The following is a 19297-nucleotide window of genomic DNA, read 5'->3' as shown; positions in this document are numbered from 1 at the left end:
CTTCCTTGTCCTTTATGTGTACTAATTCCTTCTTTTTCAGCTTTTAATCCAAAGGATTAATTTTTGTTTCAGGTTATTTACAGAAACTTTTTACACTGAATCCCTGTTCGACAAAATGAAGAGTCAACAATCTCAAGAAATTTGATATTATGTTTCTAATTGTTTTAGTTTCTGTTTCAGAAATTCTCATGGGATCAAATTTTAAATTATTCAATTGAAATGTCGATAAAAATGTATTGTTATGTTCTTCTATTCTTATTGTTGTTATATATGTATGTTCTCTTAAATTTCTGTTCCAGAAATCATCCTAGGATTGAATTAATGCTCGCTATAAATTATTATAAATTATTAACTGTGCACTGATATGATATTGTCCAATGAGTTTCTTTTTCAAGGATCATCTTGGAATCAAGCTATATGTTTATCTGAATGAGTTGTTTATAATCTATAAAAATGTTTTGTTATAATCCTCCCAGTTTCTGCTTTAGAAATCATCATATCAAGATTTTTCTTCACCCGAAGATCACTATATGAAGGTCTCATCACCCGCAGATTGTCATGGAGCCGAATGGGTTTAAAACAATAACTGCGTTGTTCATGGGCGTAGCCAAGTTATCAGTCAAGGGGAGGCAATGATTATTAATTTTGACAAATAATTTGTTTCCTTCGGGCAGGGGGGGGGGGTTAAGTCCAATTTTTTTCTTCTAAAATAGTGCAAAACCGACTTTTTTTCGTTCAGGGGAGCACGTGTCCATCTTGTTGTTTGAACATTAGTTTCTGCGTTGCGTTTAGTTTAAGTTACTGACTGTGAATTGCATAAGTGTATTTATTATTAAAACGATTGTAAATTTTTTGTACAAGGAGAATAGATGTGCAACTTGTGATTCCATCTATCCTCCTTGGGTCTCCATTCGCAGCAACCTCCACGTGGTGAGACCTGGGCAATTATTATTATTTCCTATATAATTTGCTATATTATTTGCAATATATAAACCATAATCACCTATAAGTTGACGAATTATATAGCAAATAATATGAGCTAATTGGCTGCGAGGTGGCTTATTTTGATTAATTGATTCTTGTTGTTAGTTTCTTTACTGGCTAGCTGCAAGTGGCAAGGATCTCTTGTTTTGTGTATATTCTGTTCGCACCACCACAGACGAGGCATAATTGTTACAAAAAAATCATGCTCGAAGCTCCGTATTTCGTAGAGGAAATTTCAAGGAATGTGGCTATATTTCTGTTCAAATTTTCAAACGTCTGACCTCGATATTTAGTTCTGCAAATATAAATATCTCACTGTTTAGTTCCAGATCCTCAGGAACAATTGATTATAACCTTCGCATGCTAAGCATCATTATTATGCAGTTTATTACATGTTCCTAAATTCCATTAATACCATAGAATAAGAAAAATGATGAATTACCGGACTCCAATCACCCGCGCGCTTTTCCCACCGATCGTTCGCTCACTTGTGCGACGTAGCTACATAGGTATAGGGAGGGCTGGATTTATGCACTTTTTTCATCATTCGGGGGGCGTGTCTAGTGATCAATTAACGGACTCTTAATTATTGGGCTTCTACTGCAATTCGCGAATTCACTGTTCTCGTAACGTAGAGGGCAGCAAAAAATCTCCGACTGTTTGCACAATCGGTATTTCAGAACATGAGACACAAAGTCCCATAAGATGATAAGTCTCTATGTACATACATATGTACATATATGTAGCTAGAATCGTGTAGAATATTCTAGTATAATACTTCTCACACTTAATAGCTCTTCAAAGCGTATAATTATATACATATCGGTCTCGACGAAGGATAATCAATTACAGGGTAGTATTTGACCGTAACTTTTATTAGCTAATGTCGTTACACGTATACTGAATCAAATTTAGAGTGTAGTACCATCAACCCTTTTACATAGTGCAAAAATAGAACGGTTCTATTTTTGAATAAACATTATTGGTAGGAATGTATCGTTGAACTTGATTACAATTTCTTCGAAGAAAGGTGGAAAATTGATTAACGCGCGCGGAACGTCTTCGCTTCGTCGTTTACAAAACGAGGGGAAAAATCTGCAATAATCCTGTTTCCCCATCGCGTTCATTCGTCGCGTTTTCTTTCACGAATCTCATCGAAAACAAACGAAACTGATTGAACATAAGTACGAACTATAGAAAAATTTAAGCAAGGACGAAATATATGTATATATACATATATGTTTTTCACGGTGTCTGTGGTTTATTTACATACGTTGTATATAATAAAAATAAAATCGTCGATCGTCTCTAACTTATCTAAACGCAAACAGGAATCGAAGATGAGAAGCGAGGAATATACATATATATGTCTCGAGTGTCGAAGGATAAATGTCTGAATGCGACTAACGTTTACGTATGATACAGTCTTCCAGCCTGGTGTCGGTAACACGCAGTGTTTCTAGTTTCAAAGTACGGTTTTTCGATACGGGTTGAAGCGTGTTTGTTGCATGTAAAGAAAAAAGAAATAGGTTCGCCTCGATTCGTATCCGGCGTGTGAACCCTTTCTCCGTCTGATATGACGTTAAATGTTATTATGTACAATTCGCGACAGCCCCCAAGTCCTCCAAGAAAAAAACAATATGCAACGAAACTCATCCTTCGGCTAATCGTAATGGCTCTATCGCGTGTTTAAGGATGGAAACGTACATGTCTATACACATTCACACGTATGTGTACTCTTGATTCAAATCGAACAATCATCAACGGTCCTACCGTTAACAGTAGTTGTTTTTCGCGTACAGTAGAGCACATATATATGATATATATGTATATTTAATATATAATACACATCTCTCTCTCTCTCTCTCTCTCTCTCTCTCTCTCTCTCTCTCTCTCTCTCTCTTTCTCTCTCTCTGTGCGCGTGTGTGTGTGTGTGTGAGTGAGTGAGTGAGTGAGTGAGTGAATGCGCGCGCGTGTTTTTGTGTGCATCAGTTTCTCACGTATCTATATAGTAGCTATATACAAATTTCTCTTACCATCAGGCAACAGCAATAATAATTGTAAAACTCTCGTAATAAATTCTCCTTATAAATAGATAATTCTTAAATATCGTTCAATCGATAAAAACTCTTGGAAAAATTACCTAAAAAACGATCGATCCCTACGTATAAGACGCGAATCTCTGACTAACAGGCGACATATTACGCATTGCTAATATCGCTTTTCTTACGCGAGACAACAATAGAATAAGAGCACGATTAATGATTAGATGAACAAAAAGCACAGCTTCGAAGACTCAACGTGAACAAACCAGTAATGTTTTCCATAAAATTCTTCGAGAAACTGGTCGATTGCACTTGAAACGCTATCGTCGCAATTATAAAACTGCCGACCTAATCAGATACAGGAATAGAATCGAATTAAAACGAGGTAGCCGAGCAAGATATTCCGTGGCTCCTTTAAAATATTATTTAAAAAATATGCATCATCCACGAGTCTTCTTTGTCAGAACAGTGGTTTACTTTCATCAATATTAACAACCCTTTGCGACTTTTCGTCCATCGGAAATTCTAACGACCACATAACTATGTAGATCCCAAGATCGCCTAGTAGTGGTCCGTGGCACATTCTCTTCGTCAAAGAAAATCTCCTAGAAGACACCTAAAGACTATCGAATCATAGCCAATCGTCGCTCGCAAAGGGACGAGGAAAGAGACGTCGAGTAAAAGAAACCTATAATCGCGTCAGAGTCTCTATTGTTCCTGAGGAACTTTTAACAGGACAGTTCTGGTACCCTCGGAGTCGGAAATGTTGATCTTCAGCTCGTTCGTGAGCGCCTCGAGCTTGTCGACCACCTTCTTTTGCCCGCCTAGATTCGGCGGCGGCCATACGTCGTCCAAAGACGGTTCGATGTATTTCCGGCCCGATTTCAACATTTGTGCATCCTGCCTTCCGCAAAGCGTTCCGCCTACGTGATGGGAAGACGAGACGCATTTTAGGGCCGGTTCCATGTCCATGCGAGGACGTTTGTAGAGGGGCGGCTGGATCACCGGGCTGTAATCGTGATCTAACAGACCCTCGACCTCCTGCAGCAACTCCTCGCTGTATTGCTGCAGCTCCTCGTCCATCAGCTGTTTCGTGTACAGAAGTGTTCGGGAACGGCCTGAAATTAGAGATTCGTTTTAACCCTTTTCATATTGTTGGCGTCTACAGGCATTCAGTTCACATTGCTCATTACAAATAGTTGACGCATTATGAATGCAACAACTGTGATGTAGGATTATGTATTGTTCTATGCTCCGAATTCTATCATACTAGTGTGTACTGACAATTCAATACAGGACATGAATAAATAAATGATATAAGTTTAATGTAGTAAGATTCAGTGTTTTGAGAATTTCTATATAATTTCTGAAAAATGTACACTGACGGAAATTTTCGTAGTTCATAGCGTAGATCGCGGCAAAATAGTTTTGAAGTCTGCCGTAGCGAAAGGTTTCAGGGAGGGTTAAAATTTTCAAGTGTACCTAGTTGGGCGTGTGTAATCTTTCGACCTTAAAAAGTTACATTCAAACTAAAGAAGATAGAATAACTAGACCTCCCCCCCCCCCCATGACCATGTTGAGAACCTACGACGATTTATACGAAGTTATATTTTCCGTGATAGTCAATTGTTTAAGGTTTTTTTTTTATCGGTCTTTTATTACGAGGATCGTGCTGTCGAGTACTCTTGTTATCTAAACGACAGAGTATTCGGGGTGATACAGTTCGATTGATACGTCTATAAGTCAAGAATCCCAGGACCGTGATTTTCGTGTGTACGAAACCGTCTCGAGGATGCAAGTTATCATGTTTACACGTTCGCCGCTATCGTTGATATATAAAGTAATTATCTCAGATAGGAGCCACGGCGTCGTTAGTCGTTGCCAGTGCACCCCGTCTGTTTGGTTAAGCCGATGCGGCTAACCAGCCGGCCTGTTTCGTAATCGACGCCGGAGAAACTGGTTACCAGGCTTCCCACGTATACGGCACTGTGTGTGCCCCCGGATCCTAAAAGTTCTAGCGTTTGAATTTCAATCAAGTTCATTGACACCTGATAGGATCCCTTCGTGCCTTCTCGAATAGTGAGCCAGTCTATGCGGTATTGGAGCCGTTCACAGGCCACAGTGATCAACTCTATTTTTTGTATTTTTTCCACATTTTGGTGGCAAAATACTTGATTAGTGCTTAACTTTTTATATCGAAATAAACGAGAATATATATTTTGTGGACTTAATCCGCTCACTGCGTCTTCTTTGGTATCTCGTACGAAATTTTTTTTCATAAAATCAAGAAACAATAGTAATTTTAAGACTATTTAACACATTTTTTTATATTTTCATTTCTCTTTAACAATGTGTTTGCTCAACATAAATAACAGCACTAGTAGTCACAGTAACACCGTTTTTCTCATGTTTGGATGTCATTTAAACAAGGTTCATACTGCCGATTGTCAAGACATATTCCAAATATTGTGACTAAAGTGACAAAGTAGACGTCCACTGTAGTGGAAAAATTCAGTTAGCGGGTTAATCACTTTGCCAAATGCACGGCACATATAATATCATGTTCGAGCGGTTTACTTCGAAAAGAACCATTCTACTCCAAGTTTTACTGGATAATTAATTCAAAATTGTGAATACATATGTTAAGAAAATTCGATAAAAGTGCGTTCGAGTTAACATGATTGTGTTCTCTGAGAAAGTGGTTAAACACGAAAGATCGATGAGAAGGATCGTTCAGAAGTCGAGAAAGGACCGGGTGGGAGAGCTTTCTTGCCCTCGTTTAGAAAGTAGCTGAGCAACTTCTGGCTCGATCTCATTGCCTGCTCCGGTTTCACCACACCGGTGTTTCATATCAATCTCCCATACAGATATATTTGTTTCGAAATATCGTGCTTGTCCCCTTTATCAAGACATTCATTGAAAATCCCGATAAAATCTTTCGTGAACAAAATTTCTCAAATAATATCTCGTTTCAATTTCGGCGAACATGAAACTTTCGATTTAATCGACGTTAATACGACACCCGGGAACTTTGATACTTTGATTCGCTTGCGTCGTAGAATCGAGCAGGAAAAGGCAGAAATTCGTTTCGCAATCTGAAATACCGTCGATATTGTATCGCATCTTGCTATTTCTTTTATGCCGCAAAACCGAACGCACACGACGTCCCCGCGCAGAATTTGCTGTCCAAGCGAGTTCGACATTCTTTTTACACGAAAATATGACGCCAGAATTCTAAACGGCTGATGAATCATTTCCACGAACAACGAGAACCGCGGAAAGATCAAGTTCGAAGGGGTAGACGTATAATTGATGAAAAGACTCGATGCGATTCCATGTAACCATACGGCGTTTAAAAACCTTTGTAAATAGATTGTATGTGTCTGAAAAAGTTATCAGGATTGAGACCCGATGGGTTACGTAAATTATTCCCCCCAACGTCACTCGATAATCTGGGGTTACCTAATCGTGACTCAAGATAATGAATACATGTCAATGTCTATCGTCTATCGTCCTCCTTCGATGGTGCCTACGTATTGCACGCGTATTGTTAATAAACAGAGGTATCAACTGCACGTGCAGTTAACAACGTTATTCGCTATCGAATCGTGTACACTAGATAAACATCAATCCTTGTGCTCTACGTAATTAGAAAAACATTTTTACGAGTTAGAATAGGCGCTGATAGCGAGAAAACAGAATTATCGGTAACGAGTTTCAAGACGTCCAACAATTATTTGCAACCTTGTTTCCTCGTGTCGTTACTTCACCACAGCCGACTAACCGCGATAATTTTACTTTCAAATATTTTTCCAACGATCCACACACTCGAGCGCAAGAAGGATAAGAACGGGGGCGGGGCGCGCATCGTTTTATTTCTCATTCGGGTTGGAAACTCGCTCGACCATTGCGAGGCCAAGATGCAGCAACCACACAGACGTGAAAGCAACGCGGAAAAAAAGAATTATACATATACTCCATGCCAGGCCTCTGTGGTGTGCCTTTCATAATATCCTGAGGTGCAACGTTCCAGGCCGACCTGTGCACTGGGCAGCGCTATTGAACCCCATTCAGCTCGTATAAACCGCTAGTGTAACGGTTCGAAAAGATTCGGGCAGGCTTGTGTCAGTCACTGAGCAAAATTCATCCGACAGGTTTACCATTCTTTCGAACCTGGATCCTTTATTTCGTACGAAAATTATTCCTCAATTCATGAAACGTGAGATTATCAATTAATATGATACATCGAGTTCTTTAGAATGGTTTCCTCCAATTCTTTAATAGGGATAAAACCCTATTTAGAATGTTTTCCCCAATTTTTTGGATCGGGACAAAATCCCCCTTTTGGTTAAATGTTATATAATGGTACACTCACCCGCTAACGGTGGCATTTTTTCAGGTTGCTCCGGCTCTTGCGTGAGTTCGTTGCTGGCATTTGAGTGCGGTCGAAGATTCGGTACAGCGACCAGGGCCAATGAGAGCAACAAGACCATCAGGCAAGTGGCCGGCTGAGCGCTCTTGTTGCCCTTTTGCAACAAGGCCTGCAGCCTTTTCAGTTGCCCGGCCAGGCTCTGATTCTGTGACTGAAGCGCCTTGATCCGTTTCAGTAGCGTCATGTTCTCCTCGGTGCACTGTTTCACACGATCTTCCAACCCGTCCACGTACTCCTTTTTCCTTTTACGCGAGTCCTGGGCGGATATTTTGTTGCGAATCTTGCGTCTGATCCTCTTCAGCTCCCGTTCTTCGTGTTTCGTTAACGGATAATGCGTGGGCAACGTGATTCCCTCCTTTTGGAGCAGGCGTTTCTCCTCTGCATTCAATTTCAGCCTTGGGTACGGGGATTCGGATTCCGAGACCTCGTCGCTGGAATTACAACCCTTTTCGCTACTAGAGTCCTCCTGCTTGATGGTCATCTAGGCAAAATTACGATGGAAATGTTAGAATCATTTGATCGACAAGCTGAGTACCCTTTAACCTGATATCTTTTTGGATATCCACTTCAATTGCTTCGGTTAGAGGAGTCGATTGTAGAATGAAAAGTTTCACTTAAACGAAAGCTACACGATGTCCATTCAAGTTCCACTTTCACGATTTTCACGGAGAAAATTAATTGTTTCGCGTATATGTATACCTGGACTGGTTTGTTGATGATATTGGCTTGATTGATTTTGAACCCCTTCAGATGCCTCGCCTGCGACGCATTGATGATCTTTATGGTTCGCACCTCCTTCATGTCTTTCAGACTCACCGGCAGCAGAATTGACCTCGGATTGCCGGAACCCATTGGCGTAACGCGTATCAATTGTCTGATGTTGCGTTTCCCATTGCACGCGATGTTACGAACGTTTATTGTGTTCGTCTCTTGCGGTGCCACGTGTACCTGCTGCTTCGATATTTTATCTAAAATCAGAGTTTCATTCTTTTCATTCGTTGTTCTCGATCCTAGATGTTGACCGATTCCTTGAAAAGCTATTTATCTTGATAACCCTGACAGAATTTCATATATCTACTATCTACGCGGCGTTACATTCATTAGTTCTCGAAACATGAGGCAGCTGTTCAAACCGTATTCATCTGGCGAATTGTTAGGTATTATCTGCTCGCCTAAGAGACAAATAACAATCGCCCGTTTCGTCATACCAGACTGACGATACAGCCGCGACGCAACTTTACAGCGACACAAATTCCTTTAATAATGTCTCTACTATTCCTAAACCATCACGAAGATTCCTTGTCTTTTATTTAGGCGTGACTCGACTGACAATCAGCAAAGTCTTATAGAAAGACCCATTTAATTAAATTTGATTAACTGGTCAAGAAATAAATGGCTTCTTCAATTCTTCAAATTGGCCTAGGTGCCATTTCGTTGTGAAGTATACGAAGTAGAATAAAAGTTTACCGCTAAAAGGATACAAAATTTCTCCTGGTGATATCTTTCGAGCTGCAATTTATATACATGTATATATGTATCAAGACATGCTTTACCGAAATCGATGACCTGCGGTTCCGTCACGATAGTCGTGTTCGCGTCGGGCAATGTGTTGTTAGGGTTCACCACGGCCACCAATGTGTGCTCCACATCCATCTCCTCGGTAACGTCCGTCGCAGGTGAACCGATGTTCGAACTGACCACCGATCTGATCTGGCTGTCCTCGCTGCCTATCGATTGGTTCGGGCTGTCCAACGAGTCGAAGTCCATGAAGTTCTGAGGGCTGCTCATCTCCGAGTTGCTGATCTCCACCTGATCCTCCTCGATCGGTAACAATGGACTCAGTTGTTGCTCGCAAGACAAGCTTAGAGCGCTGGAGAGTCCACTGTCCGACGAGGAGGACGGTATCGCGTCCAAATCATTGTCGATCAGGCTGAATTGATTGTCCTCCAGCTTGAATATAGAGTCGAGAAAGTCGTCGGGGTTCGTTGGCCATTCCTCCGCCTTAAACATCAAACGCAGAGACCGCGTGGAATTATTTCCGGGTAGGTAAGTAGGTACTTATTGGCCCAGACTTTCTGGGATGGATATTTACATACACGGGAAAGAGATCAGAGAGATTATCTGGTGCAGAATTTTTCTCGATTATTATACAGGGTGAAATGAAAAAAGGGTTTATAATTTCTGGGGCAGATAATACTTGCCAAATGATGAAAAAAGGTCCTGATAAATGCACCTTGTAAAAAAACTAATACGAGTTGTATAAAACCTTCTGTAACCAAGAAAAAAAGAAATGATAAGGTAATCCATTGTTTAAATAAGGTAAGATAGCTTCAGATGCGAGAAAGTTACTCGTTTCGACCGAAATCGAAAACTATTTGTAATTTTGAGAATATAAATTTTTTGACTTATGTTTATTAGGAGTTTTTTTCATTGTTCGGCAACTACTTTTTACCTCAGAAGTTATGAACCCTTTTTTTGTTTCACCGTGTAGAAGTGAACGATTTCTTCGGGCTCCGTTTCGCGGCCGGTTTCTCATTTAGTTCAGATTATTGACCCCGTACACACCACGCGCAGGGCCTTTTCTGTGCTTTTGCACAGAACAACGGCTGAAACCGATTTTAATCTCGCGATTTGCAGGATACTAATCATTTCTGTTGATTATCGCGTGCTCTAGTTAGGTGTGTGGTTGAAAGTTGGGGGGTTAATCAACTTAAGACAAAGTTTGAGAAATGGCCGTTCGCATGGTGCCTTGTTGTCGGTACTTGCGTGAACGAACCATTCGGCCAATGTCAGTTAACCTAGTTTTCGAGGTATGGTAAATATAGTTAAGCGTGCGATATAGATTCGCGTGAAATCGAGAATTCTGCGTTTGTTCCCTGGGTCGTGGACAAAGGTACGAATATATACATCAGAACTTTACATGGGAATGGGTAATTAATCGTCGGAACTAAATCCTAAATTATACTTCGAAGAAAATGATCGTCGGCTCTAGAGGACCGTTCGAAAATTCAGATGCGATTCATGCTTGACGTAAACCACGTTTTCTCCATACAATTTAAAACGACTAAAAATAAATCTGAGCTAACGTAAGATGTTCCTGTATTTACTCGACCGAGCCGAGTCTCTGTGTTTTCTGTGTGTTTCAAATTCCAGTAAACCGTCTACGTATTTCTTTTTACGGCTTTATCAAAGAGAAAGAACAAGCATGTATGACTGAAATATTTATAGTTACAGACTGTACAGTTTTCGACTAGTGTGAAAGAAACATTCGAGTCTTCGAGTGATCAATGATCTGAATTTTTCGAAATTCTCAGCATTTTACTACAGGTGATGAAGAATATATGTATATGTATATTTTTAAAAATTCTTTATCGTTTTCCTCGATATAAAGAATAAAAAATGCAATGCAAAACCACGTGTTTTCGACGCAACCGGTTCGAGGTCGTTTGTCCCTCGTGAAAATGCGTCAGAATTTTTGAGTCTATTCACAGGGTGTCCCGTAAGGTAACGGTACACCACGCGTTCGAAGGTCACTCGCCATGATGAGTAACTTCGCATTCTCGGTCTGATTCCATACCCTCGAGAGCCATTTATATACCTTCGCCGCAGGTAACAAAACCTGTTGACCTGGAGAACAATATAAAACTATTTCCCCTATGTTCGTGAGATAAAGAATGACTCGACTGTTGGTTGAACAGATTTGACGAACACATCGTGGCGCACAAAGCACATTTTTAATGAGAACACTTTAAAACGGAGCACACTTGCCAGCGGAGAGGTAATTCCAATATGGCGGCGCTCGTCGCGCCGGCACGTGCATCGGATCATTCCATATGTTACAAAAACTCCGGCGTGATTATGTAATAATGGTATATTTACGAACTTGTGTATCATTCGGTAAAAAATAAGAATGTGTTATAAACAAAGATTGACTAGAGAAACATAAAAGTATTCGTACCTTTAAGTCAAAATTATGGTATGGATGCAATTACGGTACTTTACTCCAATCATACCAATACGAACATTAGTGCTATTCAACAGTAATATTTGTATTTCCTTGCAATAATATTACATTGAATCATGTAACATTGTATTGTCTACAGTCTACAGAAACCAAACATAAAACAAAACGATCAGATATCTGACGCCGTTACAGTACATGCGCAGCGCACGTGTGCTGCACACACACACACACACACACACACACCATATGTTAACGCAAATTAACGGCAAACGAGGGATTATTCTAACGGGAACTTTTGGTAGCATCGTGATTGATGTTTGCAACGGACGGTTTAAACATCCGTTTCGTAGACGCTCCATTCGGAAAACGGTTTTGTGTCTCGTCTAGCCGACGAATACGACTACATAATTGAGTGAACAATTAAATGTAATCGTTACCAATGAAAGGCACACAGATGCCCCGAGACTCGTTAATCGAGACGGGGTTCAAAAAATGGGATGAAAGTAGCACAGGCTACGGTGAAATGTACCATTACTTCTCTCTCGCGTGTACCAAACATTCTCCCGTCGCCGAACCGGAACCAGGGGCATTTTTGGGGGGTCTGAACTACTATCTCGAATACGTGAAATGTCCAATAAGAAACACCGTTGGTACATGTTTTATCTGCTCTGATTTGTAAGGCATCTTTCATTTGGACAAATGCATACTTGGTTTTCCATAATTCTAATATGTACACCGAAATGGTGCGTTGCGTAAAGCATGAGTCGGTGTTTAAAAAGGTTTCGCTAGCCTTGAGAATTATTCGTCGTGGAATTAGCATTCCAGATAACAAGGGCGATACACGCCAGTCCTCATAATAAGTTAACCAATGCTCCCGTAGATTCATATACTCCAAGAAGGAAACAAACAACGGTCCACTCCGAAATGATACCACAGTTCTATTCTCTCTGGGATTTCCATTACATAAAGGAAAATCTGTCTCGGTCCGAAGTTCTGGGAACTTCGAAAGACGGTATTAATAAGCTGGTTACTCAACGCGATCCCGCGATTCCCCATCGATAAGCCATTATAACCCGGCGGATCGTCGAGCATGGGAAAGGAAAAATGGGTCCATGGTTCACCAGGAATCCTGGAATGCGTCGAATCCACAAAGGAATATGTTTCTATCCAGGGGTGTGAGTTTGTATGTTGAAACAACAGTGGACTAAAAGAAAGGAAAATCCCGTCTGACGTGTGTGTGTGTGTGTGTGTGCGCGCGTGTGTGTCAGAGACTCACCGCGATGGCGTCGTCGCCGTAGCTCTGGTCTATGAAAGGCTCGTCCTTAACATCCCCTTTCAGGAACGAGTCGTCCCGCGGGAATAGTAAGTCCATCAGGTTCATATCCGTCGACGACATCCTGGCCGATCAGGCAGAGGCCAATCAACCGTATTCACTGTCCACACACGCGACACGAAATCCAACCAACAACTAGGCTTCCATCAAAAACACACCGTGGCACTGCACCAACGAAACGACGATGCACCTCTCGACTCAACACGATACAGCACGCCAGTCGACTAACGGATAGGAAAAGGAGCCCGTCGTCGCGGCGAGTGGACGGACAAACAGACGTGATCCTCCTCGCCCCACCCTGCAGCAGACACAAGAACTTCTCTTGCGCCAAAGAGACGAAGAAGGAGAGTGGGACCGGTTTTTGGGTTCGTCGCGGCTTGACTGACTCTCACATGGGCATTTTTTGGGCGTCCACTCGGCACCGCATCGCCAAAGGATGATGCCTCCGTCGTTTGGAATTTCAATACGCGTGATTACACACGCTCCTCGATGCCGTTTCGAGAACTACTACACACCGTACGACGAGATACAATCGAGACACTGTGTTTGTTTTCAACACAGACGAGCAGAAACACCGAACCGTGCGTCGTCGTCGCTCCTATCCCCATTGTCAATTGAACTGCCAGCGTGGCAGTAAGTGCGTCACACAGGCGCATGAGCTCGCGGCGAAACGATTGGACGTGAACGGACTGAGCTCTTTCTGCTGCAGCGATACCTCGATTAATCGAGATACATATATATGCCGCGGCAGCGTCAGGCTTTTCGAATCTGACGAAATAATGCCGGATTGTTGAGCGAAATTTTCCCATACGACGTTAAGATGTATGATAAAAAGAATCGAATTGTCCTTCTTTGATATAGAATTTATCAATCGTTGACAGAAATCCATTATTTCGGTGCCTCGTAACTGGCATCCTTGGGACATAGAGATGTTATTTTAGGTTTCAAAAATAAAAAAAAAATAGAATAAATTTTCCCTGGATAAAATTTAATGCCTGTAGCTTCATTTTTGTTAAACGAAGATTTTAGTTCTGTAGGAAGTTTTTCGGAGTGAGGCATTCAACGTGCTAAAAACAAAGTTATATTTGCCGTGTCCCGTTGTTGCATCAGATTAATCAATTTCGGTTAGCCGAATCTGCACAACGCATTCGGTACACATCGATGATTCAGAGATTTCGAGCTCCAAAAATGTATCCGATTGTCGGTTACACTTAGGAGCTGACGCAGACTTCCTCCGTTTATCTCTCGCCTAAATATTGAATAACTCTTGGGTACTATTTTCTAAAGCTTTGTGTTCGTTTACTCAAGAAATCTTGACTAATTGATAATTTCTCTGGGTGTATTACATAGAAAATCATTTGTTAACCGGGACTTCTTACTGATCCGAGGGAACAATGCTTTCACATTGTACATATTCGTCATCACTGGGAAGTATCGAGTGACGGCTTTATAGAAGGAATTCAAGGTGGAATTATTCCCCCTCCCGCCCCTCCAATGGGCCTCATCCTGAAATGAATCAGGTTGTAGCCCTTTCTTTCCCTTTCTCGTGGCGTCAGGCAGGGTCAGCAGGTATACCTGGACTGAGGTCATAATTGAGTTCAGGATTTCTGTAACAAATTGATTAAACTCAGTAACTCGAATATCCAGAAGCAATAGTTGCATAGAGGTTGAAAGTATAACTTGCTATTCCTCTAGTAATAATTGTAACACATACTTGTATATATTCATGGTAGAATAGTCCGATTGCTATGAGTAGTCCAATGAACACTAAGAAACTCCATCCTCGCCATGCGAGTAAGCTAATTCCTCCGAATCCTGGCACTCCTCTTCTTGTACATACACCCATTTCTTGTACCGATAATTCACTGTTCTTTGGAAGCAATTGAATCTTAAATTTGAAGTAAATAACTTTCATTTCGATTGGAAATATTCAAGCATAAAAGATTGAAAGTAAGAAAATTTCAAGTTAACCTTCCAGTAATTAAGATTTTTATACAATGTGGCAACTCATGATAATTTGTAGCTATTAGAACGTTATTGAATTCTGAGTGGATTTAGAGGGAAAACGTTCGCGTTAGGGGATGCACTTCGGAACTCTCATTATGGACGTTTGCTTTTTCGTTAAATGAAACGATTAATTTGGATGGAATAGACGTGATTGATTTTAGAGAAACATTTGACAAAATGACGTTCATAAAATCCGAGGTTGTGTTGATATTACTGTTCGATCGTTCGTTTGATGTCTGCCGAATCGTGTTGCAGCTTGATATGGTCCTAACAGTTGCACCATGGCGCTGATCATGGCGGCTGTGAAAAGGTTACGGTCCGAAAATCGAAGTAAATTATGCCAGTTATAGTAATTTATTAAGTAAATCAATTTTATGAAATGAGGTAAGCAAATCATTTGCACAGATAGTTATGAGATCATCTTGAAGTTTCATTTGCAAATAAATTACTGACTATTCAGTATTTCATATTTCTATGAGGTTATATATTGCTATATTAAATATTCTTTTATGTATAAATAATTTAAACAATGAGATATAATTTTGGTAATTTATACGTTTTGTTTAATCAAGAAGTGATGAGCAATCAGTCTAAGTTAGTAATTGTAGAATATATATATATATATATATATATATATACCATTATATATCAATCTAATAAGACAATACATACCATTCACAATTATTTATTATAGACGTTACTCGCGTAGGAGAAATTATGTGTAACCTTTTAACATCAGCAATGGAAACTAAAGTAACTAGTAAAACCAGTAGTTTGAAAGCTCTTTTATTACGCGCATGGAGAGAACGTTGGAGTGATTTACAATGGGGTATTAATATTAAAACAGTAAGTTAACAATTGACGAATTCACAACATTTCTGACATAATCTATTTTATAGAAGGTATGCTTCAAAATAATTATATTGTTTTCTCTATCAGATATTACCAAGAGGTGTTAGTGGAGATGTATATAATTTAGCAGACTGTATATTGCAACAGGCATTAGTAGGACTTGGTCCAAATCAGTTAGTACTGTCTTACTTGAAACATTCATTAAGCTCTCAGGTATGTGCTAACTTGAAATCACTAATATACATTAATGCCTTGGTCTGCAAATATAAATATATTTTCAGTTGGTCTCCTATGCCGCTGTACTGCAACGAATAAGTAAATACGACGCCTTTCACAAGCCCCATTGTATCCTAAGTCTACTAGAATTCCTAGAATCTATCCAAATAGGTATAACCTGTCGTGGTAAACCGGAGGAAGATCTTTTGGCAGCTGCAGTTCTGTCAATTGTTAATTGGCTATTGCAATGTTACTTGCATACCGTAACAAAGATGCCTCAGAGCAGTCCCTTGACTCCGCAACCAACCGAACTAATGGACAAGCCTGCCAGTATATTAAAACAGATGCTTAATTCTGATTTCCTTTGCGCGATGATGTACTTAGCCAAATACGATGACAAAGGTGATTATATACATGAATGAACAACATAATATAAAATCCTGTAGAAACGTTCAATTTTGAAGTCGAATTTTCAGATTTGTACATAGAGGTTGTGAAAAAATGTCAAGAGATCGAGGCTCTGTTGAAAACCAGTAGCCTAAAGTCTTCTGTGCCGATCGAGGATTCACTGAAAAAATTGTGCAATTTGGAGGTCGAATGTCTGGCCCTGTCCTCGGAAATGACCCAAATGGAATCCATAACGCACTGCCTGCAGCCGTTGTTCGCGGTTCAAGTGTTACTGAATCCCAGCACGGAGACGGCTGTGTTTGTTAATCAATTGTTGATGGTCCAAAGACTCAAGAATTATACGAATTCGCGATTGTACTGCGAGATAATACGCGCCTGTTTGATGTGCCTGCACAATGTTACCGGCACATTCAAGGAGTCGCAGTGGGGCGCTTTCACGTTTTTAAAAGTGCCCCTTATTTTAAAGGAGCTGCATGTTGCGCATTCGAACGGCGATGAGAAATCGGAGTATTCGCAAGACATCCTGGACGCGTTCGAGCTTCTGCTCCAATTCACACCTCTTCTGGATATAATGGACACCGCGTGTTCGTGCAACAGCGTCGAGTGCCTCCTGAACGCACTGCAGAAGGTGAATTTAGTCACGGAGAAGCAAGCGAAACAATTGAGCGGTAGAAGGGAGGGTGTCACGGCCACTTTACAAAAGTTAGAGTCTTCTACATCGACACCTTCGATTCCAAAGGTAATCGTCAGAGCCGAGCCAACGTTGTCCGGGATCCTGAAGACGCTGAACGCCGATTACACGAAGATTCACGAGGCTTTGTTGAGCATGCTGTATCAAGTCTTGACCGGAAAGAGTTTCGAGCTGATGTTGGCTGTGGCGACTGTGGAAGGCAAGCTAAAAACTTTCGTCACCAAGCTGATCAAGTTCAACGAGTGCAGCAAGCAGATCAACGAACCTGTCCCACCAAAGACCGCGGCAACCAGAGCGATGCTGTTCGACGTATCGTTTCTGATGCTCTGCTCCATAGTGCAAACGTATGGATCTGATGCCGTGCTAGAGGAGGGAGGCGGAGACTCCTTCTTCGAGCAATGGGTACGCGAGTGTATGCCCGAACGGAACCAACCAAAGTCGCCCCAGAAAATGTTGCAGAACATCGACCCCGCCAGAGTGGATGCTTTACTGGCGCAAATCAATTCGCCGGATCCCGATTTCAAATCCAGTAATATAAAGTGGCACATTGCGTGTCAGTCGGCCATGGGTGCTGTCAAAGAGCTTCTCTGCGCTTGGGAAAGTGACGTATTGGGCGCTGGCGATGTCAAAAGGGCTCTAGATGGCTTGCGAGCTACTGCCTGCTGTTTGCCAGTTTGCGCAGCGGCTTGGCTTTGCGCGTATATGAGTATCACTCATCAGGATGCCCTCTTGAAGCCCATGAATATGGTGCAGCACTTTTTAACGCCGCTACCAGGTGACGAAATGCAGGATAATCTCAAGGAAAGGTCGAGCCTGATGTCTCAGATCATTCGAAAAATGCAGTACGATGTCCATCCTCCCACACAGTCGAAGACGAAGGTGCTGTCGATGTCTCATAGTATTATATCGAGGCAACCGATATTGGAGCAATTGGAAACCGTTTGGACGACCGTCAATCAACGAGGATGGATAAATATACAAGCGACACAGTCCCTAGAATCATTATTAAACACTGGGGGGTCGCTGTGGTTCGTCTCGAATATAGTGAAGGAGGTGTTGAAGTATCGTTACCAGGAGGAGTTGGATCAGGCCGTAGATTTAGCGTTCGCCATTTTTCACCTTGACATCGAGAACTGTACATTAGACCTCATAAACCATATCATTCCACAATATTTATATAATTCATTACAGTGAGTCGATCAATAATTACATACGATTATAATTTGGCACTCTGAAACGTGGAATGCTCACATGTCTGATCGCTGTTTCTTCTAGGAGCGAGGAACTCGTAGAGCCGCAGTCCTCGGTGTTAGCGAAACTGTGCGTCTACTGTATATTTTCTACATTAGAGTATAACAATTCGAATCCTTATCGGGGGAACAGTAGAAAACGGGTGAGACGTGATTTAGACGCCGAGGAACTCGACGCTCTCAGTGTGCCAGCGAACAAGATTCTCAGATTGAACGAGTCGGGTGATTCCAATCCAATTTTCGGTTCCCAAAGCCCGCAGGCTCAAGGACCAACCAATGGACAGAAGTCGGTGGTGCTGAGAGATCCACTTCTGTCGTCGTTGAACGGACTGTTTACGATATTCACGTTCCTGGCTGGAAGAGACGGTGAAGTGTCCCAACAGACTCATTTTATTCTTCAGTTCTTGCGTCTAATGGTACAATGCGTGGAATGCCGCAAACATTGGTGAGATGCAATATTCAATAACCGCCATCGATTAATTCCAGGGATCGTAGTCTAATCTTTCTAATCACGTTTTAGGTCCCTTGCCTTCTAAAAGCACTGCCCGAATTGTTCACGACTGATATATTATTAAGATTTTACGATATTCAGACTGCAGCCGGACGTAAAGCAACCGCACGGGATCTATGCATGCTCAGAAATATCACTCTGAAACCCACGAAATAGTACTGATCGCGTGTTAACAAAGCAAGAGAACCACTCTCGGACGAGCACACTGATTTATAGAAGCGAACGATAAGTATGGAATAATAGTGAGACATCGATTATATTATTATTTTAAAATATACGAATTTAATACGACTTTGCCCGACTGTCCTTGGAACACCTCTCCCGTCTCCGCAAGGATATTAAAACAACGGGTTTAGAAAAAGGATAATCGTTTCAGACACTTTATTCTTTCCACGTTTTTTAGATTTATAAACAGATCTATAAATAACTCTTATATTTAAAATTATGTACAGTAAATGATACACGGTAGCGTTCCCGAGACGGGAACTTTTACACGATATAAACACGTGGCACGGCACAGGTAAATGAAATTAATCGACGCAAGTGAAACGTACAGTCAAAAAACCATATTCCGTTCGCCAAGTTACGAAAAACCGGTCCTTGT

The 19297-nt window shown here is 41.2% G+C and overlaps 2 protein-coding genes across 2 annotated transcripts; one reads left to right on the top strand and one right to left on the bottom strand.

Moving 5' to 3' along the window:
- Positions 1-3723: 3723 nt before the first annotated feature.
- Positions 3724-12965, bottom strand: LOC107186802 (cyclic AMP response element-binding protein A-like). The gene is made up of 5 exons (XM_015574742.1): positions 12702-12965; positions 9015-9462; positions 8161-8429; positions 7405-7942; positions 3724-4147 (listed from the first exon to the last, which is right to left on the bottom strand). The coding sequence occupies exons 1-5, from the start codon at positions 12819-12821 to the stop codon at positions 3738-3740; spliced, it is 1785 nt and encodes a 594-aa protein (XP_015430228.1). The 5' UTR covers positions 12822-12965; the 3' UTR covers positions 3724-3737.
- Positions 12966-15055: 2090 nt separating this feature from the next.
- On the top strand, positions 15056-18984 carry LOC107186813 (mediator of RNA polymerase II transcription subunit 24). The gene is given in 8 exon segments (XM_015574753.1): positions 15056-15149; positions 15460-15611; positions 15705-15830; positions 15899-16235; positions 16310-18122; positions 18208-18605; positions 18608-18627; positions 18703-18984. Coding segments are annotated over 7 exon segments (2970 nt in total). The 5' UTR covers positions 15056-15149; positions 15460-15482; the 3' UTR covers positions 18850-18984.
- Positions 18985-19297: the final 313 nt, after the last annotated feature.

Source organism: Dufourea novaeangliae, unplaced genomic scaffold (assembly GCF_001272555.1).
Source record: "Dufourea novaeangliae isolate 0120121106 unplaced genomic scaffold, ASM127255v1 scaffold90, whole genome shotgun sequence".
NCBI classification, from domain to species: Eukaryota; Metazoa; Arthropoda; class Insecta; order Hymenoptera; family Halictidae; genus Dufourea; species Dufourea novaeangliae.
This window is presented reverse-complemented; position numbering and strand designations above follow the sequence as displayed.